This window comes from Podarcis pityusensis (genome assembly GCF_964106645.2).
Source record: "Podarcis pityusensis genome assembly, chromosome: 12".
Classification (NCBI taxonomy): Eukaryota; Metazoa; Chordata; class Lepidosauria; order Squamata; family Lacertidae; genus Podarcis; species Podarcis pityusensis.
Genome location: NC_138037.1, coordinates 3,478,438 through 3,503,722, shown reverse-complemented (window position 1 = coordinate 3,503,722; position 25,285 = coordinate 3,478,438). Strand labels below are relative to the sequence as shown.

General features: G+C 44.3%; 2 protein-coding genes and 1 long non-coding RNA gene across 4 annotated transcripts in view; all 3 read right to left on the bottom strand.

Annotated features, from left to right (window-relative positions):
* Positions 1 to 7,369, bottom strand: part of CCDC13 (coiled-coil domain containing 13) — a 33,329-nt gene extending 25,960 nt beyond the window's left edge. The window contains 3 exon segments of the mRNA XM_080974063.1: positions 3,109 to 3,343; positions 7,191 to 7,206; positions 7,208 to 7,369. Of these exon segments, the coding sequence (XP_080830189.1) occupies positions 3,109 to 3,343; positions 7,191 to 7,206; positions 7,208 to 7,354 (398 nt within the window). The 5' untranslated portion in view covers positions 7,355 to 7,369.
* The window catches only part of LOC308459232, a 216,915-nt gene that overhangs the window by 122,640 nt on the left and 68,990 nt on the right, over positions 1 to 25,285 (bottom strand). The gene's annotated exons all lie outside the window — the stretch shown is intronic.
* Positions 10,360 to 20,978, bottom strand: LOC308459156 (HIG1 domain family member 1A, mitochondrial-like). Of its 2 annotated transcripts, none has more exons than XM_080974335.1 (4): positions 20,879 to 20,978; positions 15,412 to 15,519; positions 13,024 to 13,158; positions 10,360 to 11,727 (listed from the first exon to the last, which is right to left on the bottom strand). In XM_080974335.1, the coding sequence occupies exons 2-4, from the start codon at positions 15,512 to 15,514 to the stop codon at positions 11,672 to 11,674; spliced, it is 294 nt and encodes a 97-aa protein (XP_080830461.1). In that variant the 5' UTR covers positions 15,515 to 15,519; positions 20,879 to 20,978; the 3' UTR covers positions 10,360 to 11,671. The 2 variants fall into 2 exon arrangements, with proteins under 2 accessions (XP_080830461.1, XP_080830462.1); XM_080974336.1 differs by having other exon boundaries at positions 20,850 to 20,940.

Sequence of the window (25,285 nt, the reverse complement as noted above, 5' to 3'; positions counted from 1 at the left end):
GGGGTATTACTCAGAAGGGTGGTGGGAATGGGAGATAGGCAGATAGCTGGGATGAGCCTGCTGACGACTCTTAACGACTGTAATGGGTCTTACAGGAAAAGGCAAGGGGTGAGAAGGTGAGAAATGGCTTAGTCATGTATAATGGGATAAGAATCCAATGTCTTTGTTCAAACCAGGTTTCTCCATGGTTTTAAGTTTGGTAATGAGTTGCAATTCAGCAGCTTCTCTTTCCAGTCTATTTCTGAAATTCCTTTGTAGTAAAACAGCTACTTTGAGATCTTGTATAGAATGTCCTGGGAGATTAAAGTGTTCTCCTACTGGTTTCTCTGTTTTGTGATTCTTGATGTCAGATTTATGTCCATTTATTCTTTGGCGTAAGGTTTGGCCTGTTTGTCCAATATAGAGAGCTGAAGGACACTGTTGGCATTTGATGCCATACACAATGTTAGATGATGAGCAATTGAATAGTCCCGAGATGGTATGTGTGATGTTGTTGGGGCCAGTAATGGTGTTGTCCGGGTGTATGTGGCAGCAAAGTTGGCATCTGGGTTTATTGCAGGCTCTGGTGCCAGTGTCCCAAACATACCAAACAGTCCATTGTATATAGCCAGGCACTACGTTACAGCCGCATCTGTTCCAATTCTACAGACAGAGACTCTCACCTAAGAGATCTACAGCAAACCTTTTCAGAACTAAAATACCCAGCAGACGAAGTTAGACAACAGATCAACAGAGCCAGACTTATACCCAGAGAGAACTTGCTGCAAGACAGACCCAAAAAAGAAAATAACAGAACACCTCTAGTCATCACATACAGCTCCCAAGTTAAAACTGTACAACGCATCATCAGAGATCTACAACCTCTCCTGGACAATGACAGTTCTCTTTCTCAAGCTCTGGGAGGAAGACCTTTCATTGCCTACAGACAGCCACCCAATCTTAAACAACTCCTAACCCACAATAATACTACAACCAGACTTAACACGGACACTGGCACCAGAGCCTGCAATAAACCCAGATGCCAACTTTGCTGCCACATACACCCGGACAACACCATTACTGGCCCCAACAACATCACACATACCATCTCGGGACTATTCAATTGCTCATCATCTAACATTGTGTATGGCATCAAATGCCAACAGTGTCCTTCAGCTCTCTATATTGGACAAACAGGCCAAACCTTACGCCAAAGAATAAATGGACATAAATCTGACATCAAGAATCACAAAACAGAGAAACCAGTAGGAGAACACTTTAATCTCCCAGGACATTCTATACAAGATCTCAAAGTAGCTGTTTTACTACAAAGGAATTTCAGAAATAGACTGGAAAGAGAAGCTGCTGAATTGCAACTCATTACCAAACTTAAAACCATGGAGAAACCTGGTTTGAACAAAGACATTGGATTCTTATCCCATTATACATGACTAAGCCATTTCTCACCTTCTCACCCCTTGCCTTTTCCTGTAAGACCCATTACAGTCGTTAAGAGTCGTCAGCAGGCTCATCCCAGCTATCTGCCTATCTCCCATTCCCACCACCCTTCTGAGTAATACCCCTCCCCACCTTCTCACTATATAGAAGGATCTGGCAACTTCTGTTTCAGTGTATCTGAAGAAGTGTGCTTGCACACGAAAGCTCATACCAAGAACTAACTTAGTTGGTCTTAAAGGTGCTACTGGAAGGATTTTTTTTAAGGTGATATAATGACATTCAGTTAGAGGGGATTTGAGGAAGTGTGTTATCAATGTAATGAAATTAGGGACTGGAAGTAATATTGTTTATGTCTTTTTATTTATTTTTGTGTTTTGTAATGTTTTTCTTTTTTCTTTTTTCTGTGATAAATGTGAAAACAAATAAAAAAAAATTGGGGGAAAATATATAAATTTTAAATTTATTGTTGTACAGTGGTACCTCGGGTTACATACACTTCAGGTTACATACGCTTCAGGTTACAGACTCCACTAACCCAGAAATAGTGCTTCAGGTTAAGAACTTTGCTTCAGGATGAGAACAGAAATCGTGCTCCGGCGGCGCGGCAGCAGCAGGAGGCCCCATTAGCTAAAGTGGTGCTTCAGGTTAAGAACAGTTTCAGGTTAAGAACGGACCTCCGGAATGAATTAAGTACTTAACCCGAGGTACCACTGTACATTGTTTTAAATGTTTGTTTTCCTTCTGGGATTGTACCCCCAAGTGGGTTTTATAAGCTGGTCTCCGACCGGAATAAATTATCTATCTATCTATCTATCACGGCCTAGGACCCTCGTACCTACGGGACCGCCTCTCCTGGTATGCCCCACGGAGAGCCTCAAGGTCCATAAATAACAACACCCTAGTGGTCCCAGGCCCTAAGGAAGTTAGATTGGCTTCAACCAGAGCCAGGGCCTTTTCAGTGATGGCCCCGGCCTGGTGGAACGCTCTGTCTCATGAGACCAGGGCCCTGCGCGATCTGATTTCTTTCCGCAGGGCCTGTAAGACAGAGTTGTTCCACCTGGCCTTTGGCTTGGAGCCAATTTGATTCCCTCCCTCCCTCTCTTTCTTTTTTTCTTTTCCTTCTCATCCTGCGATGAGGCTACATTTTAATATTTTAATGTTCCATTATTTTAATGTTGTATTTTATTTTTATTTTTAAGTTGTAATCATTCATCTTGTTTTTATTATTGCTTGTAAGCCGCTCTGAGCCCGGCCTTGGCTGGGGAGGGCGGGGTATAAATAAATAATAATAATAATAATAATAATAATAATTATTATTATTATTATTATTACCATCATCTATCGATCTATCTATCAGAACAGTTATAAACTATGTCCCAGACAGAGAAAAACACTTGAGGAAAGGCAGGAAGCAGGACTGGTGAGTTGGTGTGGTCTGGGAAGAGTCCGAAGGCTGGGTAGAGGGGCCTGGAGGGACAGTCCTGGGGGTCCCTGCTCTAGCTCCACAGCAGAGAGATAAGAAGGTCACCTCAAGAGGTTTAACATACAGGGATAGTCTGGGAAGCTGGAGGTTCCCCATTCTATGTGTTTTAACCCCATGCAACCATTCTTCTGCAAGCTGAGTTGCACCCAAACGTCCAGCGCATCCTTTGACATTTCCCTGATGAATACCTTTTGCTAATGTCCTCCTTAGACATCTCACTGCCCACGGTGTATAAGCCGAGATCATCTTGGACCCCAAAGGCTTCCTCTGGACTGCCCTTTTCGCTTTGTTTCACGCTCTGTTGTTGTTTTTCTTTCTTCTTCTCCATCAGGTTCTGCATCCTCTTCTGCTGCTGTTCCTGGAGAGCCTTAAGCTGCATTCTTAAATTTTCGTTCACTTCCTCATCCGGCTCCATTATGCACTCTTGAAAGGAAAACAAAGAGAAAAAAATAAAAAAATCAGAATGCTCTCAAGAACGGTTCCAAGACAGCTAATAATAATAATAATAATAATAATAATAATAATAATTTATTATTTATACCCCGCCCATCTGGCTGGGCTTCCCCAGCCACTCTGGGCGGCTTCCAAAAAAATATTAAAATACTGTAACACATCAAACATTAAAATCTTCCCTAAACAGGGCTGCCTTCAGATGTCTTCTAAAAGTTTGGTAGTTGTTGTTCTCTTTGACACCTGATGGGAGGGCGTTCCACAGGGCGGGTGCCACCACCGAGAAGGCTGGTTTCCTGTAACTTGGCTTCTCGCAGTGAGGGAACCGCCAGAAGGCCCTCGGCGCTGGACCTCAGTGTCCGGGTAGAACAATGGGGGTGAAGATGCTCTTTCAGATATACTGGACCGAGGCCGTTTAGGGCTTTCAAGGTCAGCACCAACACTTTGAATTGTGCTCGGAAACGTACTGGGAGCCAATTAGGTCTTTCAAGACCGGTGTTATGTGGTCTCGGCAGCCGCTCCCAGTCACCAGTCTAGCTGCCGCATTCTGGATTAGTTGTAGTTTCCGGGTCATCTTCAAAGGTAGCCCCACATAGAGCGCATTGCAGTAGTCCAAGTGGGAGATAACTAGAGCATGCACTACTCTGGTGAGGCAGTCCGTGGGCAGATAGGATCTCAGCCTACGTACCAGATGGAGCTGGTAAACAGCTGCCCTGGACACAGATTTGACCTGTGCCTCCATGGACAGCTGTGAGTCCAAAATGACTCCCAGGCTGCGCACCTGGTCCTTCAGCTCTCTCCATAACCACAGTGCCCCCTCTGAATGCCCTTCTTATTGTGCACTCATGATGAATTGTGTTCATGGTGGTATCAGGGGGGTAATACACAACTGCATTTTCAATAATATTTGTGCCTGCAAAGATTTTTGGGGTGGATATATTGTTTCATTTCCAATTAGCGCATGTCTTTGTTTCTACACAATGTCACACAACATCCTGTAACTTTTTATAATGCTAATGTTTCAGTTTATTTTTTTGTCCCACTTTTGTTGCCCAATAGTGCAAGAATAACCCTCCAGATGGAAATAATGCAATAAACTGGGGAAGCATCACACAACAGCTAATAAAACAAAATACTGGTGGTCTTAATATTTCCTATTTGCACAGTAATTCATTTTGCTACAGTAGATACCTATAATAATAATTATTATTATTATTATACCCCACCCTCCCTGGCCAGAGCCAGGCTCAGGGCGGCTAACACCAGTAAAATTACAAGAAAAACATAATAGGGGGGAAGAAACAACAACCAATTTATTAAAATGCGGATTAAAATGCAATTTAAAATGCAGCCTCATTTTAACAGTAGCCCATAGATCAAAGCCATACGGGGAGGGAAACATAAGGGTCAGACTGAGTCCAAACCAAAGACCAGGCATAACAGCTCTGTCTTGCAGGCCCTGCGGAAAGATGTTTATTATTTATTAAATTATTATTATTGTTATTGTTATTGTTATTATTATTAGTTTGCGCCCCTCAGCTCAGCGCACTGTGAGGGAAAACCTCCTGCACCACTCTAAATCTAATGCTGACAGCATGAAAAGGAAGGTGTGAAACCTGACTCTCTTCTGCCATCTGCAGCCTTACATTCACACATGCATTCCTGTTCTTATTCAGGGGTTTCACTTCTGAGAGAAGGCAACTGAAGCCTAGAGAACTCAAAGGTGCGATGTCTGTGTCTCGCACACATCTAATAACTTTTAGAAGACATCTGAAGGCAGCCCTGTTTAGGGAAGCTTATAATGTTTAATAGACTATTGTATTTTAATATTCTGTTGAAAGCCGCCCAGAGTGGCTGGGGAAACCCAGCCAGATGGGCGGAGTATAAATAAATAAATTATTATTATTATTATTATTATTATTAATGAAAAGTCACACCCACCCACTGATGCCTTAGGCGGGAGGGGGGTGAGTAAGGCTTTATCCCTGGTAAAAGTGAGTGGGTACAACTGAACCAGCTTTGAGACCAGCAAACATGTGAAAAGGATCTAGGAGTCTTGGTTGACCACAAACTTGACATGAGCCAACAGTGTGACGCGGCAGCTAAAAAAGCCAATGCAATTCTGGGCTGCATCAATAGGAGTATAGCATCTAGATCAAGGGAAGTAATAGTGCCACTGTATTCTGCTCTGGTCAGAACTCACCTGGAGTACTGTGTCCAGTTCTGGGCACCACAGTTCAAGAAGGACACTGACAAACTGGAACGTGTCCAGAGGAGGGCAACCAAAATGGTCAAAGGCCTGGAAACGATGCCTTACGAGGAACGGCTAAGGGAGCTGGGCATGTTTAGCCTGGAGAAGAGGAGGTTAAGGGGTGATATGATAGCCATGTTCAAATCTATAAAAGGATGTCACATAGAGGAGGGAGAAAGGTTGTTTTCTGCTGCTCCAGAGAAGCGGACACGGAGCAATGGATCCAAACTACAAGAAAGAAGATTCCACCTCAACATTAGGAAGAACTTCCTGACAGTAAGAGCTGTTTGACAGTGGAATTTGCTGCCAAGGAGTGTGGTGGAGTCTCCTTCTTTGGAGGTCTTTAAGCAGAGGCTTGACAACCATATGTCAGGAGTGCTCTGATGGTGTTTCCTGCTTGGCAGGGGGTTGGACTCGATGGCCCTTGTGGTCTCTTCCAACTCTATGATTCTATGAAATATGTAATTCCCCCTTCCTGTAACTTTATTTATATGTTCCCAATAGGAGGAGGGAGAATTCAAATGGGGAGGGGAAGAAACAGGCATAGCTCCCTGGGCACCACGAGCCTTTTCTTTTCTTTTTAACCATGTTTATCAATTTTGAATAACAAGCATTCATAGAATTAGTTCCCGCCCCCCATCCCACCCTTACAAAATTTAAACACAGTCCATCAACACACACAGATAAAGTTAAGGCCACTTTAAATCACATGTAAAAGTGTATCAATCTGTAAGATTTTGGGCAGTTTATAAGCATGCTTCCTCCCCCCCCCCTTCTTTTGAGGCATATGAAATAAAATTAAGCCACGTATTTATTAAATAACTAAATAATTTTTTATTTATACCCCGCCCTTCCGGCTTCAGAAAACCGGGCTCAGGGCGGCTAACAACAAATTGAAGACACTTAACTGATGCAACAAAAAAACAGCATAAAATACAGCATAAAACATGTCACTGAGCTGCTTCTGTTACCTTCCCTCGTGGGTTTTCTCCTCCATTAAGATCAGGTTCCCATTCAGAAGTTCAAAGAGATTTAATAATAATAATAATAATGATAATTTTTATTTATACCCTGCCCTCCCCAGCCAAGGCCGGGCTCAGGGCGGCTAACAAGCAATAATAAAAACAAGTTGAATGAATACAACTTAAAAACAAGATTAAAATACAACATTAAAATATTGAAACATTAAAATATTAATATTTGTGTCCCTTTATGGCATAGCTGTCAACTTTTCCCTTTTCTTGCGAGGAATCCTATTGGGAATAAGGGAATTTCCTTTTTTTTAAAAAGGGAAACGTTGACAGCTATGCTTTATGCCTTTTTTATTTTATTTTTTGGGAGGGGGGTGTCATAGACATTTGTTGGGTGGGGCAGAAAAGCATCTCTCTCTCTCTCTCTCTCTCTCTTTCCTTCCCCCTTTATTAGTACCATGCATTTGTAAGTTGGAGGGGCACCCAAAGTCATCTAGTCCACCCCCTTGCACGGCAGGAATCTCCACCCGAAGCCGTCGCTAGGAGGCTGCCAGGCTCCCCGGGAAATTTCCACCCACCCACCCCGGCCAGTCCTCACCTCTTTCCGGGCCTAGGGCCGGGTCTCCCCACGCAACCCCCTTCCTGGGGGCAGAGGAAGGCTACGCGAGTCCCGGGCCTGGAAGGCGGCAGGGCCGGACTAGGCCGCAAGCCCGCCCTCGGAGTCCCAGAGCGGGACGCGGTTGCCTCGGCAACCGTTGCCATGGCAGCATCCTCCGGGCTCCGCTCAGGGAGAAAGGATGCGATGGATCAGCGAGGCAGCGGCGCGCAGTTTAACCCTTCAACGTCCAAATTCCAAGTAAAAATTAAATAAAAAAGGAGGGGTGCCCAAAAGTTGCGACGCTGCTCGGGGTTTCTAAAGAGATAACGTAATTTAGGTTCGCTTGGGAAGCGAAATGTGTGTAAAATGGCACAGAAATAGTTAAAAATCAATAAATTGCCAAATGCCAACGCATTCCAAAAAGACTGGAGATCACACGTTTCGAAAGAAATCTTAATCAGAGCAGGCTTCGCTTTTCTATACAAGAATAAAAAAAGGTTTTTTTAAAAAGCAAAAAAAAAAAAAAAATGAGGAAAATGCAGAGAATACTTCATAAAAAGGTGCCCTAAAATACACACCTGGACTTGTTTCGATTAACGTCTGCAGGAGACTTGGTGGATATTTAAGTTATAATTGGAAAAAAATCTTAATTATTATTAGGAAACAGTTTATAAGGAGTAAATAAGGAGGCCAGATACAGGGTAAAAGGAAGTCTTTTATTTGGTTGTTTGTATTGTTAGGTTCACTGTATGTTATGTTCACGTTTAATAAGGGTGGATTTGTTTATGTTATGTTGTAAATAAAATTCCCAAAAAAATTTAAAAAGGAAGAAAAAAGACTGGTGTAAATTTATACAGTATTTGAAGGACCATTGTAAGCAATTGACAACGCCAGCAGGGTTGTCAGAAGACTTGTAATGATAATTGTTACTAGCTTTTTATATTTATTTAAAAGTTGTGATATTCTGAAGGAGTGAAACGTCAAATGGAAAATATATAAATGCTATGATGTAAAAAATTAACTTTGAAAACAATGAGGCGGGAGGGAGGGAAGTTGACAGGAAAGTCATACGAGGAAACGAAGAAAGGTGGACAATAAGAATGTGTTTAATTATTATAAAATGGAAATCTAATAAAAAATATTATAAAAAATATATAAAAACAATTGCCAAGTACTTGTGTACTATATTAGTGATACTATCTTTTATTACTCATTATCATTATTATTATTTAGCATTGCCTGACATATTCAGGTGAAGTTTTCGGTTTTCCAAGAGCAGTTTATGCACTTTTTTGGAGTCGTCCCCCCCCGCCAAGCTAAATGTTGTCCAATGGCATATTTGCATTCCTCACACCCCAAAACGTATTTTTAAGACCCCTCACTGAATAAATTTGCAAAATTAAGTTTCACCCCCTAAAATGACAGGCCATACTGAAGGAGGGTTTGCGGGTGGGGGGAGCCTTTGCACAGGAGGAAAACTGAGGCTAGGATGTTGGGAGGGCATTGTTGCTGTTGTTTTTATATTATTATTTATTAAATTTGGATACCGCCCTTCATTCATGGATCTGAGGGCAGTTCACAGCACAAAATCACAAAATCAATAACACAAAATCAATAACAAAAAAATAACCCCCTTTTTCGTACCTTTATTTTAGAACTTGAGTGGGAATTTGAACCCTAGTCTCCTGCGTCCTACTTGCAAGTATTCCTGACTACTACATCCCTCTCTTGCAACATAAGGGCTGAGTCTCTACCCATTCTCTCCATGTTATGCAAAATTTAATAAATTTATTTCATGTTTCCTCTTATTTGCCTTTTCTCCAAACTAGTAAGTCCCAAAGCAACCTTTCTTTCCAGGGGGGTTGCTCTGTTCCCTTGATTATTTTGGTGGCTCTTTTCTTAACTTTCACTGACACAGCAACATCTGTTTTGAGGTGATAAAACCAGCTAATAGTGATAACAGAGGTTGTTGTTTTTCCCCACAGTCAGTGGTGTATAAATTATATGAAATAAAAATAAGTATTTGCAAACAGCTTCAGCCGTAGTACTTCAATTAATCCCACATTTTCATGCATACATACATTTGTATACTGCCTTTCCACAGCTGAAGCCGTGCTCAAGGCAGCTTATGACAGGGAGAAAATCTAACCACAACATAACAAAAGTAGTTATAAACAGGGAATAAAATATTGAAGCACAACCAACTTGCCTAGCCTACCTCACAAGGTTGTCGTTGTTAGAATTCCTGCTCCATGATTGCAGTCGTAGGGTTGTTGTCTTTCACATGACGGTATGTGTTTTGACTCCACAGAGCGGGAAGTGACGGAGACAGGATTTTGTGTTACTGTTTCCATGAAGTGGGACTGTTGTCCTTAGTTTTTTCTCTTTGCTGTTTGATGCTAGAGAGGGAGCCATGTTGCAGTGCTCCGTGTGCCGCTGTGATGTTCGGGCTGAAGAAAGCTTATGAAGCTCCCGATTGACCAGTAGGGAACATGCCAGTCGGGCATGTGTCTCTGCCAGGGTCCTACTCGAGCGTAGGCTGAACTCCTGACAGTGACATGTTACGGAACCCATCACTGGGCACCCACAGCAAGGGGCCAAGTCGGTCTCCCTCCCTGTCGAGCTCCTTGGAGGAAAAGGTGGGATGGAATAACAATAGAAAATTTGTCCTATCGGTTCTCCCCAGATCTAGCATCTATAGCCCTAAACATGAGTTTGGCAGGGACTTACTTGCCCCACTTGTGGGGTGACTGAGACAAACCCTTGATCCCTTCATGTAAGCAAAGTTCCAAACATTTGGGGGACGTTAATCTGCCTTTTTCAGTATGTGCTTTACAATTAATACTAATACCAATCAATCTTAGTTAATCTATGCCAACACCAACTACGGGAAATGCATTTCTTATGGAAAACTCAAGGCTGAGGTTTTGTGTCATTGTTTTGTTGCTGTCCGGCTCAGGAATCCTTGATGCGCATGTTTTAATAAAGTAAACAGACCTCCTGCTTTATCAAAACCTACCCTCCTGTTCTAGCTAGAGAACAGGATGCATTCCATAACTCTGGGCCCCCACAGATCTGCCTATTTTCTTTTCTACTTCCGCTCACAAGGGCAGGCAAGTATGCCACAGAACAACACAAAAGACAAAATAACAGACTACACAGATGTGGCTTGTGGGAGAGTACAATTGTTCTCATGTACATATATTTAATAAAACCAGAGTCACTGAATTAGATTTACACTGCATTATTTAACATCACTCAGAACATTATGATATAATCAAGGAATGCAGGCTGCCTGGCAGAAATTTTACAGACCTGAAATTCCATTTCAGCCACAGCTGTTAAGTCCCATCTATTAGTGGTAAGCAACAGGATGACGACTGAGTGTTTCGTGAATTTGGGGGGGGGGGGTATAATCAGCATCACCTGGCCGCTAACAAATACATTTTTTTAAAAAAACCAACTTCTTGAAGGGCAAGCAATCTCCCCAACTTCATGCTGAAACACTGAGTGAGCCAGTTCAAGGTTCTGCATGGTGAGTATTCTTGACATTGTCTTCTCCTACAGCTTTGAGCTGGCAAGGAAGACGGGGGCTGGTTTCAACACTGAGGTTTGGGGTGATGTGACAATCAAGACCTCACCTGCTCAAGGGGAGGATCAGTTGGTGGCAACAGCATCATTTTGGCTAGCTACTGGGGGCGGGCACAACCAAATATATGAATCCCCTGCCCAGGAGATCTTGTTTCAGCATTCCACGTTTTCCATCAAATGTTGAGAACCATGGTCTGTTTTTGATTTGGCCCCGTTATTTCACTGCAAGGGTTTTCCATATGGGGCCCCCACCCTGTGCAAACAAGCCTCTTTAAAATATATGCAATACAAAGTGTGCAATTATTCTTATTATTTTTAAAAAAGAATTCAAGAAACTACAATGCCCTCCGGTGAAAATAAGTGAGTTTTAGAATTTAAGATTGTGTAATAAATAAAAGACAGCAAATAATTTAATCTATGGTAAGAGTTGCTTGTCCACAACATTTGTTCCAAGGGAGTTTAGAGAATTCAGTGAGAGAGTTAGATTTTGTGTTCTGCTAAACACTGGTACACCTCTACCAATATTTTCTCGCTTGATTATTTCGCAAAGTAAAGGAACAGTTTCTGAAGAGGAAATTCTGGACCTCTAAGTTGCAGAGTGCCTAAGTGCCAGGGATGCATAGCGAAAAAGGGGTTGGATGCTATTTTTTTTAAAAAAAGGATCAGCTGATGGTGTCACTCAAGCCAGAGAGAAGAACAGGTTTGAAGTCACTGACAACTTAATGTAGAGCAACACTGGCAGCGTAGAGGTTAACACCGTGCGTGACGTGGACAGAGTTACAGAGCCGCTCCCTTGTGCTTGTTATCACTGCAGAGCCATTTCCATGTGAGGTTTATCGCTAGAGAGTACATAAGAACACCAGCACACACAGGTTTCAACTGATGGCTTCCTAGGGCTTGGGCTTGGGCTTGGCCCAGTATTCTTGATACATGGAATAAAGGACACCTGGAAGAAGAAAAGAAAAAGAGGGTTAAGAGTTGATAGAATCATAGAGTTCGAAGGGAGCCTGATACAGGAATCTCAGCTGAAGCAGCCATGGCAGATGGCCACCCAACCTCTCCTTAAAAACCTCCAAGGAAGGAGAGTCCACAATCTCCAGAGGGAGACTGTTCCACTGTCAACCAGCTGTTACTTTCAGAAAGTTTTTCCTGATGTTTAGTCTAGATCTCCTTTTTTGTAACTTGAAGCCTTCGATTCAAGTCCTACCCTCTGGAGCAGGAAAAAACAAGCTCAAAGCTATCTTTCTTTTGCTGGAAATCTTTCTTTCTTTCTTTTTTTCTTTTGGAATATTTTATTAGTTGAATATAAGAACAACATATAATCAAATAGGTAAAGGGACCCCTGACCATTAGGTCCAGTCGTGGCTGACTCTGGGGTTGCGGCGCTCATCTCGCTTTACTGGCTGAGGGAGCCGGCATACAGCTTCCGGGTCCTGTGGCCGGCATGACTAAGCTGCTTCTGGCGAACCAGAGCAGCGCACGGAAATGCCGTTTACCTTCCCGCCGGAGCGGTACCTATTGATCTACTTGCACTTTGACATGCTTTCGAACTACTAGGTTGGCAGGAGCAGGGACCGAGCAACGGGAGCTCACCCTGTCGCGGGGATTCAAACCGCCGACCTTCTGATCGGCAAGTCTAGGGTCTGTGGTTTAACCCACAGCACCACCCGCGTCCCATATAATCAAATACAAGCAATCAAATACAGTTTTCCCCTAACCCCGCCCCCAAACAGCCCAAACTACGTCCAGGTAATTACATTAGTAATATAGTCAAATAAAAAATTATTTCTACAGTTGCTGGTTTAAAAAAATAGCATTCCACATGCTCCCATGTGTCTTAGGTGGTTTAAATGCATGTTCTTTCTTTGATGCATATGTAATAAAGGAGGACCACGTTATATAAAAGTTATGTAGTTTTCTCACGTTGTTTTCTTTCACCTACCCTTTCCATCAAAATTAATTCCCAGACATAAGCATACCAAACTTCAGACAGGTTCACGTTTAATGTCCTCCAGTGACCCTGATCAGTGACCCTGATATATCCTGATCAGTGACCCGCCACCTGATTACCAGGGCTCTTGTGGCTTCCTTTAGGATCACAGAAAACAGAGTGCCCAAGCCAGGACCGTCCCAAATCAAGACACCCTCTCTCAGGGACCTTGGCAAACTGAAAGGTTTGGAGGGAAAGACGACTTGCCGCGTACCTTAACAAGACACAAGACTTTCTGGTTTTGGTACGTACCGCAGGTCATGGCCCCCACAACGAAGCCCTGTGCTGCCACACGCATATGAATCAGATGAACGGACATTTTGGTGTCCCCTCTGTGCTTCAGCTTGTAGAGCCCATAGGCCACCACGGCTGCAAAACCTGAAATGCCTGGAGAAAAGGGGAAGAGAGAGTCAGAAGTACCCGATAAATTCTATATTTCTTGTATGCCAGTGCAGCTGGCCATTGCAACACCCTCAAGAGAACACTTGATTAAAGTGGCTGGGGCTGACGACAAATAGTAGTGCTTGGGATCCCAAAAGTTGCTGAGGTTCATGGACGATGTCTGCACTGAACATCTCTTTCCCTCACTCCTCTATACAGTGTCACAAACTGCTTTTGAAATGTCTTTCAGTTTCAAAAGCAGCTTATCACGTAGCACAAGGCGTGTGGAGTCTCAGGGCCACAGGCCAATCTTGACTCATTAGGCCATTTCCCCAAAGCATATTTATCACACTGCCCGCTATATACAGAGGTGATTTTTAAATCCCTTGCTTGTCCAGGAAAGGTGTCTCTCCCCGGTGGAGAGGGTTTTCTGGCTGATCAGTGACGCTAATGCTCCAGTGACACTTACAATGTGGCCGACTTTGTGCTGGTGGCAAGAAAGACCAGGAAGAAGAACCTGGACAAAATTGCACTAAGCTGCAAGGGAGATTCAGAGGTCTAAATAGGAAAATATTGTATGCCGTGTGGAGTCCCCAATCTATGGGTGCGCCTGCATTTTATGATTTTCATGGTTCAGGCAGTGGCTGTTTTTTATATACAGTTATATAGTTATATAGATACTTCTCTGATAGTGTTTTTATGGTTTCCCCATGGTCTTTGGCTAGTACAATAAAGCTTATTTACTGACCCAAAGCATGGCAACCCCACATTTGATGTCCCATGTGACTCCGCCTTCCTGGAACAAGTAGGCTTCACATTAGGTGTGGGGCAAGAACTGACGTGGCTTTAAAGGAATGATCAGGAGCTTGCAGTGAGCTCTCGATTGTTCCTTGGCTAGGCCAAGAGGCACATGGGAGCATAAAACTGTTGTTAAAATGGAGGGTGTTAGTTTAGGAGCCATTTCAACTGAAACCACTTCCTCTTACCATTGAGAAACCTGTTTCTGGAGCTTTAAAAGCTGTGTGGCACACTTTGCAAAAGGGTTTTCAAACAACCCGACGATGCGCTCTGAAGTCCCAATAGATGGGCTTCAAAATGCAGCGTCGCGAGACAGCATAGCACAGTGGTACCTCTAGATGTGAACAGGATCCGTTCTGGAGCCCTGTTCGCATCTAGAAGCAAATGTAACCTGTGTCCGCGCGTCTGCACATCGCGTTTCGGCGCCTCTGCGCATGCGTGTGACGTCATTTTGAGCGTCTGTGCATGCGCAAGCGGCGAAACCCGGAAGTAACGCGCTCCGTCACTTCCGGGTTGCTGCGGAGCGCAACTCAAATGCGCTCATCCCGAAGCACATTCAACCCAAGGTATGACTGTATTGTGAGTGACAAGTATGTGGCCCTGCCAATTTGCCCAACCAGGGGGTGGGGAGATAAGGATCAGGTCCACCAGTCAGAAAACGTTAAAGGATCCCCCACAAGGATTTAACACCAAGGTCTGCCATCTGAAAAAAATCAAGACTAAAGCCCATCCCACTCTACTCTACTGCTGACGGAATTAGATGGTTCTTTGGATTCTGGCCAAAGTTTAAGGACACCAGTGAAACTTGACTCATTAGAGACTACCGTAACTACTTCCATGAACAGTGTGCCTTGATATTAAGCAGGATATAGAGTCAGATCTGGCTTGAAAAGACTTTACCAATGCTCCATAATCAGTTAGGCTGTGTATCTACAGCAGTGACCACAGGAGGGATAATGACTTGGAGGAGAGCTGTGGTGAATCTGCAGCAGAAAAAACGGACGCCTTCATCTGCCCCAGCTGCAGCAAAACATGTCTCTCCCATATCAGTCCCTACAACCACAGCAGGCACTGTGACTCTCCAACGGTTTGACTTCACCTCCGAAGGCACACTCTTCCAGTGTCTCCTGAGACAGACGGATGCCAGCCATTTCTAGGTGCAGTGTCAGTCCCCAATTTTTAGGGCATCGCGGACCAGGGTGGGGTGGGCTTGTACCAAAGCAATTTGAAAATCAAGAAAAGGGCCAATTTAAAACAAGTGAGTCACTGACAATTGTAGAAATGCGACCACTAAAGCATGTTAAATCTACAGCTATATGAGAGAGTTATATACATCACTATGCACTGACTTTTTGCCATGTAGACATTTAGGACTGTACCTCCTATATTCCCAACCAAAACACGAAGAGGGCAATTGTGTATCTCAAAAAAATGGTAATTTCAAGTGTCAGAGGGGCTTACCAATTGGGACAAATGGAGACTCCCGGGATTTTCTTATTAGTTTTGAGGTTTGGCTGTCGTCTGTTTCATAGGTAGGGAGTGGACTTTCTGAATTGGATGCCATGATAACTTCAAGGAAAGAAGTGAACACACATTTAAAATCAACAACAACAACAACTGATTCATGCCCTAACTCAATTTTTCCTTTAAGAGGATATTGACTTTTGAATTTGCTATAATAAATTACATATAAACACGTAACACTGTCGTTCAAATATCAGATATACAGTCAAACCTCAGCTCCGTTTTGGAACATTTTGGTTCCCAAACACCAGAAACCCAGAAGTAAGTGTTCCGGTTTTCGAATGTTTTTTGGAAGCCAAACATCCGAAGCTACCGCAACCAGTCAGAAGCCGTGCCTCAGATGTCGAACATTTCAGAAGCCGAATGGGCTTCGGGAAGGGATTACATCTGACAACCGAGGTTTGACTGTATGCAAGAACAGAAATATTTTATTTACTTTATTATTTAACAACATGTCCAGCTTGGTAGTAAAAAAACAACCCTCAAGTGGTTTACAAGAGGAGTAAAACATTTTTTTTTTTAAATAAAGACAACAATTCAAAACACTTTTAAAACAGTAGAATCGGCCAGAAGCAAAAAACACTCATCAGTATTCTACAAATCTGGTTCAAACAAAAATGGTTTATAGAAGGCACCACAAATAATATGGCCGACATCAGGAGGCAAGGAATTTCAAAGCTTGGGTGCTGCCATACTAAATGACCCCTTTCTTACAAATTAAACAAGGATTATGTGACACCTATTAACAGTGCCAATCTCACAGATTGAAGCAGTCAAGGCAGCACATATGTATGCGGTAAGGTGATCTCCCAGGTTAAGTTATTAATACTAACCATCCAACAAAGGTTATAGTTTAAAGACAAGGCAAAAGCACTGAAGTTGGCCACAGAATCGTAGACTTGGAAGGAACCACGAGGGTCATCTAGTCCAGCCGCCTGCAATGCAAGAATCTCTTGCCCAACATGGGGTTCAAACCTATGATCCTAAGATTAATAGTCTTATGCCCTACCAACTAAGCTACACACTATGGCACCAGGAGAGCTGAGGGCCAGATGGGAGTGGCCTGGAGGGCCTCATCCAGGTCTTCAGTTCCCCAGACCCACTGGCCTTTAATTTGAATTCAGCCTGATCTTTTATTTCCCTTCTCTTCCCTCCCCCTCCCCTTTTATGAAGATTACCCTCTCTGAGACCCCACAGCTAATTCTCCCCTGGCCTCCTCGCTGGCCCAAGTAGGACTAATTCAGCCAGCTAGCCATGGTGATTATCTAATGCTTATTAGATGGATTTCCCCTAAATTGATTTCTGAATTTTATTGTTGTTCATGTCTTTATACTGTGTTTTTTATGCTGCTTCTACAAATGGGTGTTTTAAATTTGTTGTTAGCCGCCCTGAGCCCGGTTTTCTGAACCAGGAATGGTGGGGTATAAATAAAAAATTATTATTTTTTAATTTTTAAAGGGAAGGTTAATTTAACCCAGGCATAGGCAAACTCAGCCCACCAGCTGTTTTGGGACTACAACTCCCATCATCCCTGACCACTGGTCCTGTTAGCTAGGGATGATGGGAGTTGTAGTCCCAAAACAGCTGGAGGGCCGAGTTTGCCTATGCCTGATTTAACCACTAGTCTCCCAATACACATGGGTGAGTTATGTCCCTGGACTATGGGGGAAAGTTTGGAAGGTAGGTACTTGCAGAGCCCACCCTCCTTCTGTATCCAGTCACACAACACTGGATCCATACTTCTAGCTGCCTGATTCTTCCAGACCCTTCCCCAGTTATCACGGAAGAGCCAATTCTGTTACTATTTTGAAGAAATGGCTACCTTATCGCATACCAGGCCACCTTATCTCAGTCTGTACTCTAATACAGAGAAAGCCTGCATAGCTCCAGCTGCTTGCCCTTGAATATATTCAAAAGTATCTGCGTTTATAGCTGCCTACTGTGTCTCTGCAGAACATTCTGCTCTGAGATTGACCCACACAATCTGCAGGGCTGGGGGGAGGGAAGCAAGAAATATCCGCTGCCCTTTTTTCCCCTGGAGCAATCAGTCGCTCCCAACAGAGACAGCAGAATTATTTGACCTCCAAGAACTCGGTTCATTGATGCAGGAACACCAGAGTTACAAAGGCAGGTTAAAGATTCACTGCTTAAGAGGGAGTCTGCATTTGAGGGATATCAGTCAGTCACACCACCAGGTTTCATTCAGGAAAAAAGTCTCCCTTACCAGAAGTCTTACACCAGGGGTCGGCAACTTAGGATCCATGGGGGTCGTTTAACCGGCCCATGGACCCCCGCCGCCCGCTTGGTCGTCTCCCGTGCGCCGAACTGAACCGGTATGGAGCAGAGTAGGGACCGCCTTCCGCGACTCTGGCCAGCTTCCCATTGGTGGCAGGAAGCTCCTGCAGCCAATAGGAAGCTGCGCACGCCTCCTCCGCGAAGGAAACAGCGTTTGCGCATGCGTGCATGCGCACGCACTCCGGCCCACCCGGTCTGCGGGAACGTGAACCAGCCCAAGCCACAAAAACTTTGCCGACCCCATCTTAGGGTAAAGGTACCCCTGACCATTAGGTCCAGTCGTGACTGACTCTGGGGTTGCGGTGCTCATCTCGCTTTATTTGCCGAGGGAGCCGGCATACAGCTTCCGGGTCATGTGGCCAGCATGACTAAGCCGCTTCTGGCGAACCAGAGCAGCGCACGGAAACACCGTTTACCTTCCTGCCGGAGCGGTACCTATTTATCTACTTGCACTTTGACGTCCTTTCGAACTGCTAGGTTGGCAGGAGCAGGGACCGAGCAACGGGAGCTCACCCCGTCGTGGGGATTCGAACCACCGACCTTCTGATTGGGAAGTCCTAGGCTCTGTGGTTTAACCCACAGCGCCACCCGCGTCCTGACCCCATCTTACACCAACTTTAAATAAGCTTTTGTTGCTACATACAGGGTTTCCCCCACTACTTCTTCTGAGGACACGAAGTTCCCATTGCCTTCAGCTGTTTTAGCAGTCCATCCTGTTTGCGTCACCTGCCCCCATAATCTTTGCTCCAGTTGCATCAGAACTCCACTGCATGCTGCCTTCCGGATGTGTGTGTCTCCAATTGCATCATCACAGAAATGCCGGCTTTCCTGGCTATTCAAACTCCAAGCCTCCTCTCTGCAACTTGCCAGCTACTCCCAAAACCACGTGCCTAGGCTCATTTTATGGTAGCAGCAGTGACTTTAGCAACTTCAGTCACTCCCATTTCCTCCTCCAGCACTTCACTTCTTTTCCCAATTCCTTCCTTTTTACTGCCCCTAATGAAGAGCTTGGAGGAATGAGAGTAATTTTAAAGGAGGAGTCCTTTATTTTTTTGAATGTGGTGTATATGTCTCAGACAAGATCCTTAAGAATCTACCCTTTAAAGTATCCCTCGATTGAGAATTTGTAGGTGGTTATGGCAGGGAGATTACTCCCTAAACTAGAATGTCTCAAGCAATTCTTCATTCAACCTCCTGTAAGAGGAAACAATGAGTGGTTTCGGAAATAAGATGCCAGAAAGAATTTCCAGACACCAAAGCTATTGCTTATTGAAGACTATAAAATTATTAGTATTAATTGAAAGCATTAGTCGCCCTTTTTGCCACAGCAACTTAAAGCAACTCACATTACAACATTCCACCCGCTCTAAAAGGACATGGATTGTTAAAAGCAAAAGGCCTCGTTAAAATGGGATATTTTTTTGCCTGAATTATCTTTAAGTCACAATTGTATCACTGGCTGTCCAGCATTTAGGAAGGGTCCAGAGGGGGGAAAGGATAAACGGGACTTTACAAAGCGTTGCTCCACGATGGGTGGCTATCGACTCCAGCCCCCCCCAAACCTACAATTTCAGTTAATATTTAAATCTTAGAATAGCTTTGGAAGTGGATTTAGGCTGTAGGGTTAGAAGTAGAAGATAGTGTATTTTAAAACAGTCTTATTTGCAAGTGATAAAATGTGAAGATTTTTATGGTTAAAGTAAGCGTGATTTAAAAAATGGTTAGAAATTATGATATATGTAAACTGCTAAAGATGAGGTAAAATGAAAATCAGATAGGGGGGACTTGGGGAAGCCCACCTAACAATGTTTAGAAAAAATAAGGACAAGACAAGAATTTGTTTGTATTGTTTGTTTTTCCTGTTTGTGTTGTTTTATTTGTGTTATAAAATGAATAATATTTTTTTTGGGGAAAAATCTACAATTTCAGAAACTCTGGGGCCTCCCACCCACCCCACCCCTTTCTCAGCAGTGACTCCAGAACTCCAGCATGTGGTTCCGGTCAAAGGGCTGGACTTGGGGGGGGGGTCGTGGGGAGCCATGGGTTTAACTCCTGCCTGGTCCTGAAGCTCCAAGGGTGACCTTGGCCTCTCTTTGAGCCTCCTGGCCTACCTGGCAGGGTTGTTTTGCGGGAAGCAAAATGGGGAAGCTAAACCACCTGCGGAGGGGGAGAGAAGGCAAGGCATGTATTTCAATTGTGTATTTTAATCTCCACCCCCATTGTTCTGCTATGGGGAACCAGGCAGAGGGCCTTCTCGGTGGTGGCACCTGCCCTGTGGAATGCCCTCCCACCAGATGTCAAAGAGAACAACTACCACCAAACTTTTAGAAGACATCTGAAGGCAGCCTTGTTTAGGGAAGCTTTTAATGTTTGATGTATTACAGTGTTTTAAAATTTTTTTTGGAAGCCGCGCAGAGTGGCTGCGGAAGCCCAGCCAGATGGGCGGGGTATAAATAAATTATCATCATCATCATCATCATCATCTTGTTTTTAAGTTGTATTTCAATCAATTGTTTTTATACCTGGTGTTAGCCGCCCTGAGCCTGGTCTTGGCTGGGGAGAGAGGGGTATAAATAAAATTTTATTATTATTATTATAGAGGGGAGAGAGGGGTATAAATAAATTTTATTATTATTATTATTATAGAGGAGAGAGAGGGATATAAATAAATTTTATTATTATTATTATAGAGGGGAGAGAGGGGTATAAATACAATTTTATTATTATTATTATTATAGAGGAGAGAGAGGGATATAAATAAATTTTATTATTATTATTATAGAGGGGAGAGAGGGGTATAAATACAATTTTATTATTATTATTATTATAGAGGAGAGAGAGGGATATAAATAAATTTTATTATTATTATTATAGAGGGGAGAGAGGGGTATAAATACAATTTTATTATTATTATAGAACAGCCAAAGGAAACTTTGCAAAAATAAAGTTTCACCCAGTCAGTCAGATTAAAACCTTTTTATTATTATTCAAGCAGGCTCCCCCTCCCCCAGAAGAAAGGCCTCCTTCAACAGGCCCCCTCCCCGAAAACAAACCCCCCTAGTGAGGCCCCGGCCCCTCACCTGACCCCGAAGGAGACCCTGCAACTCACGTGCGTCACAGCCGCCTCCGAACCGGCTTTCTGCCGAGCTCGACCGCTGCGCATGCGCCTGCCTTCCACTTCGCCCCGCCCCTTCCGGCCCAGGCGCCGGGAAGACCGCAACTCCCAGAAAGCACCGCGCCGCCCCGAGTTTCCCCATTGGTGCACGTGACCCGGATGTGCCTCCCGGTGTCGCAACCGGCCGCCTTTTGCCTCTCCGAGCTTGGGTTTAAGTGTCAATCACCGTATCCCGCGGCCAATCACCGGGAAGGAGGGCGGTTACGCAAGGCCGGCGCGGGTTTCTTAATGGAAGGGGAGTGAAGGGCAAAGGGAGGGGCTTCCTCTCCACTCCCCCCTCCCTCCCTTGAGAAGAGGAGGGGGGCAGTGCGGTGCAATGGTTAGCGCGGCTGACTAGGGCCTGGGAAGCCAGGGTTCAAACCCGGCGTCAGCCATGAAGTCCCAAGGGTGATCTTGAGCTGGTTACATGCATTCATTCTCTCCCTCTCTCTCTCTCTCATTCTAATCTACCTCGCAGGATAAAAAAAATCCTTCCAGTAGCACCTTTAAGACCAACTAAGTTAGTTCTTGGTATGAGCTTTCGTGTGCAAGCACACTTCTTCAGATACACTGAAACAGAAGTTGCCAGATCCTTCTATATAGTGAGAAGGTGGGGAGGGGTATTACTCAGAAGGGTGGTGGGAATGGGAGATAGGCAGATAGCTGGGATGAGCCTGCTGACGACTCTTAACGACTGTAATGGGTCTTACAGGAAAAGGCAAGGGGTGAGAAGGTGAGAAATGGCTTAGTCATGTATAATGGGATAAGAATCCAATGTCTTTGTTCAAACCAGGTCTCTCCATGGTTTTAAGTTTGGTAATAAGTTGCAATTCAGCAGCTTCTCTTTCCAGTCTATTTCTGTATCTGAAGAAGTGTGCTTGCACACGAAAGTTCATACCAAGAACTAACTTAGTTGGTCTTAAAGGTGCTACTGGAAGGATTTTTTTTATTTTGATTATGGCAGACCAACACGGCTACCTATCTGTAACTACCTCGCAGGGTTGTTGTTGTTTCTTTGTTTATTAAATTTCTTTTTGTTTTATTATGTATTTTGTGTTCTCGTTTTGTACCTTGCCAACTGTAGCAGGAAACCCCCCCCCCCGCCCATCATTCAGTTTGTACAAACTTCACACACACACACACACACACACTACATACGCTACACTTCTGTTATAAATTCATAGAAAATCAACCATACATCGGATTTGCACTGTTCCACTTTTATTTGACTCCATGAAGGAAGGACTACAAAATGGGGAAGGTTTGATACAGGCCAGCCCAGCACATCCACAGGTGCCCTGCCCAGTTGCTATGCCAACCCTGATGGTCCTAGACAGAAGACAATCAAGATCACAAAGAACTTGCATATGGGAGTGGATTCAGCATGGACTGGAACAAAGGACAATGATCAGATCTTCCCTCAGGGGGCAGGAAACTGCGACTACCTTTTGTCTTAAATGACTCATGGGGAGGGGGAGAAGGGAACCAGCCAGGTGACAGGACACTCAGGTTACCACCACAACTCCTCCCTCAACCCCTCCTTTCTGTAATGTATGCATGATGTTTCTGGGGGTGGGCTTGACCTACAGGATGGGAATTTCAAAAGTTTTTATAAGGTCTTGCACACCATTTTTCTGTGTCTTTTCCTCTCCTGCAAGTGAGGGGAACACCCTGTTGCAACAGTTCAATAAAGGCCAATCCTACAGGCTGCTGATTTGCTCCAATTTACTCTGGTTGGTGTCTTTACTTTTTGTCCAAGGGAGCCCTCGGATTTTTCCGGTAACACAACAAAGGTCCGTACAGTGGTATCTCGGGTTAAGTACTTAATTCATTCCGGAGGTCCGTTCTTAACCTGAAACTGTTCTTGATCTGAAGCACCACTTTAGCTAATGAGGCCTCCTGCTGCTGCCGCACCGCCGGAGCATGATTTCTGTTCTTATCCTGAAGCAAAGTTCTTAACCCGAGGTAATATTTCTGGGTTAGCGGAGTCTGTAACCCGAAGCGTATGTAACCCGAGGTACCACTGTATAGTTAAAGCTATGGTTTTCCCCGTAGTGATGTATGGAAGTCAGAGCTGGACCATCAAGAAGGCTGATCACCGAAGAATTGATGCTTTTGAATTCTGGTGCTGGAGGAGACTCTGGAGAGTCCCATGGACTGCAAGAAGATCAAACCTAGCCATTCTGAAGGAAATCAGCCCTGAGTGCTCACTGGAAGGACAGATCCTGAAGCTGAGGCTCCAATACTTTGGCCACCTCATGAGAAGAGAAGAATCCCTGGAAAAGACCTGATGTTGGGAAAGATGGAGGGCACAAGGAGAAGGAGACGACAGAGGACAAGGTGGTTGGACAGTGTTCTCGAAGCTACCAGCATGAGTTTGACCAAACTGCGGGAGGCGGTGGAAGACAGGAGTGCCTGGCGTGCTCTGGTCCAGGGGGTCACGAAGAGTCGGACACGACTAAACGACTAAACAACAAACCTAGGGTTACGACAAGGGACGTGGGTGGCGCTGTGGGTTAAACCACTGAGCTTCTTGGGCTTGCCAATCAGAAGGTCGGCAATTCGAATCCCTGTGACGGGGTGAGCTCCCGTTCCTCAGTCCCTGCTCCTGCCAACCCAGCAGTTCGAAAGCACATCAAGTGCAAGTAGATAAATAGGTACCGCTCCAGCGGGAAGGTAAACGGTGTTTCTGTGTGCTGCTCTGGTTCGCCAGAAGCGGCTTAGTCCTGCTGGCCACCCGGAAGCTGTACGCCGGCTCCCTCGGCCAATAAAGCGAGATGAGCACCACAACCCCAGAGTCGTCCACGACTGGATCTAATGGTCAGGGGTCCCTTTACCTTTACCTCGGGTTACAGATGTTTCAGGTTACATGATTTCGGGTTGTGCATCGCGCCGAACCCGGAAGTACTGAACGGGTTACTTCTGGGTTTCGAAGCTCACACATGTGCAGAAGCGCTAAATCGAGCTTTGCGCATGCACAGAAGTGCCGAATTGTGACCGCATGCGAGATGCTGCGGGTTGCAAACGTGCCTCCCACATGGATCACTGTATTTTTCTGGCGTGAACTGCTCCAAGATCTTCAAATAAAGGAGTTTGCGTGCGGGGGTCATTGGCAATTTGGGTTTGCTTGTTATGTTATGCATTCTGTATTATATTGTGACGGATAAATTAGGGCGGTATATAAATGTAATAAATGTCTTGAGGTCCTGGGCTGCCCAGATGAGACTATTGCACCCCAAAAAGAGGCAGCCTGTGCAAAAGATCCACAGGAGGGAGCGTCTCTCTGTCTTTCCCCCTCCCTGCAAAATCCACACACCCCCTCCAAGTTGGGGCTGCAAAACTAAGTGCACCAGAGGCATTTGTAAAGATTTAAAAAAAACAAAACAGGGTGATCCCTTTCCCCACCTGCTTACAGTCAACAATGGGAAAGGGAGAGAACAGGGAAACAAGGAAATTGTGGCAATATCTCTTCATAAAGTGCCATGAACAATTAACCCAAGCCATGTCCAAAGTCCATTTTGGGGCCTAATCCAGCCCCTGTGGCAGTTTATTTCCTGGGGTACTCAACAACTTTGGGATAAAATCCTAAAAAAGGTGAACAACTTTGATTGGCCCTTTGGTTGTCCCCCACGGCCCTTCACTTTGCAAAAAAAATGCACACCACTGGAACCATTTGGTGAAGGTGGAATAGCCCCTGAGGGAATCAGTTCTGGCAGAAGAGGAGCCAAAATGCCTAACCTCTCCCTCAGTTTCTAATTCCAGATAGGTGCGTCGCGCAATGAGGTAGAAGCACCAATGCAAATAAACTTGCATGATAAGGTGAAAACCAATGTGACTGATGGGCATGTTGTAGTTTTGTCGTTTTATATCCTTTCAATCGATTGATTGTACTGTGAGGGTGTGTTTTTTTATTATTTCGCATCGACATGCTCTTCCTTCGCCGTTTGGGCCCAAAGGCTGTATAGAAATAAACCACATCGTAATACATGCTGTAATTTGTCTGCTGAGTGGAGCTGAGGAAAAGGTTCTGGTCTAAAACCCCTGTGATCTCTTGCTTCAAATCAGAAACTGAGTTGTTTTTTTTACATGGTTTGATTTTTTTAAACCAAACACTCCAGCTATCAAAAATATAACATACATCTTAATTTTATATCTTCACTAACATCTTAATCTCCAGAGTAATTATGCATTATTATTATTTTTATTTTTATTGATATAACAATGTTACCGGAAAAATCCGAGGGCTCCCTTGGACAAAACAAAGACACCAACCAGGATAACTTGGAGCAAATCAGCAGCCTGTAGGCTTGGCCTTTATTGAACTCTTGCAACAGGGTGTTCCCCTCACTTGCAAGAGAGAGG

Bases quoted from the DNA above. Each gene is read 5' to 3' on its own strand.
- LOC308459156 (XM_080974335.1), bottom strand. From the start codon at position 15,514: ATGGCATCCAATTCAGAAAGTCCACTCCCTACCTATGAAACAGACGAC. The intron at 13,159-15,411 runs GTAAGCCCCTCT...CCTTTTCTCCAG, and splicing joins GTCTCCATTTGTCCCAATTG to GCATTTCAGGTTTTGCAGCC. The intron at 11,728-13,023 runs GTACGTACCAAA...TTCTTCTTCCAG, and splicing joins TGTGGGGGCCATGACCTGCG to GTGTCCTTTATTCCATGTAT.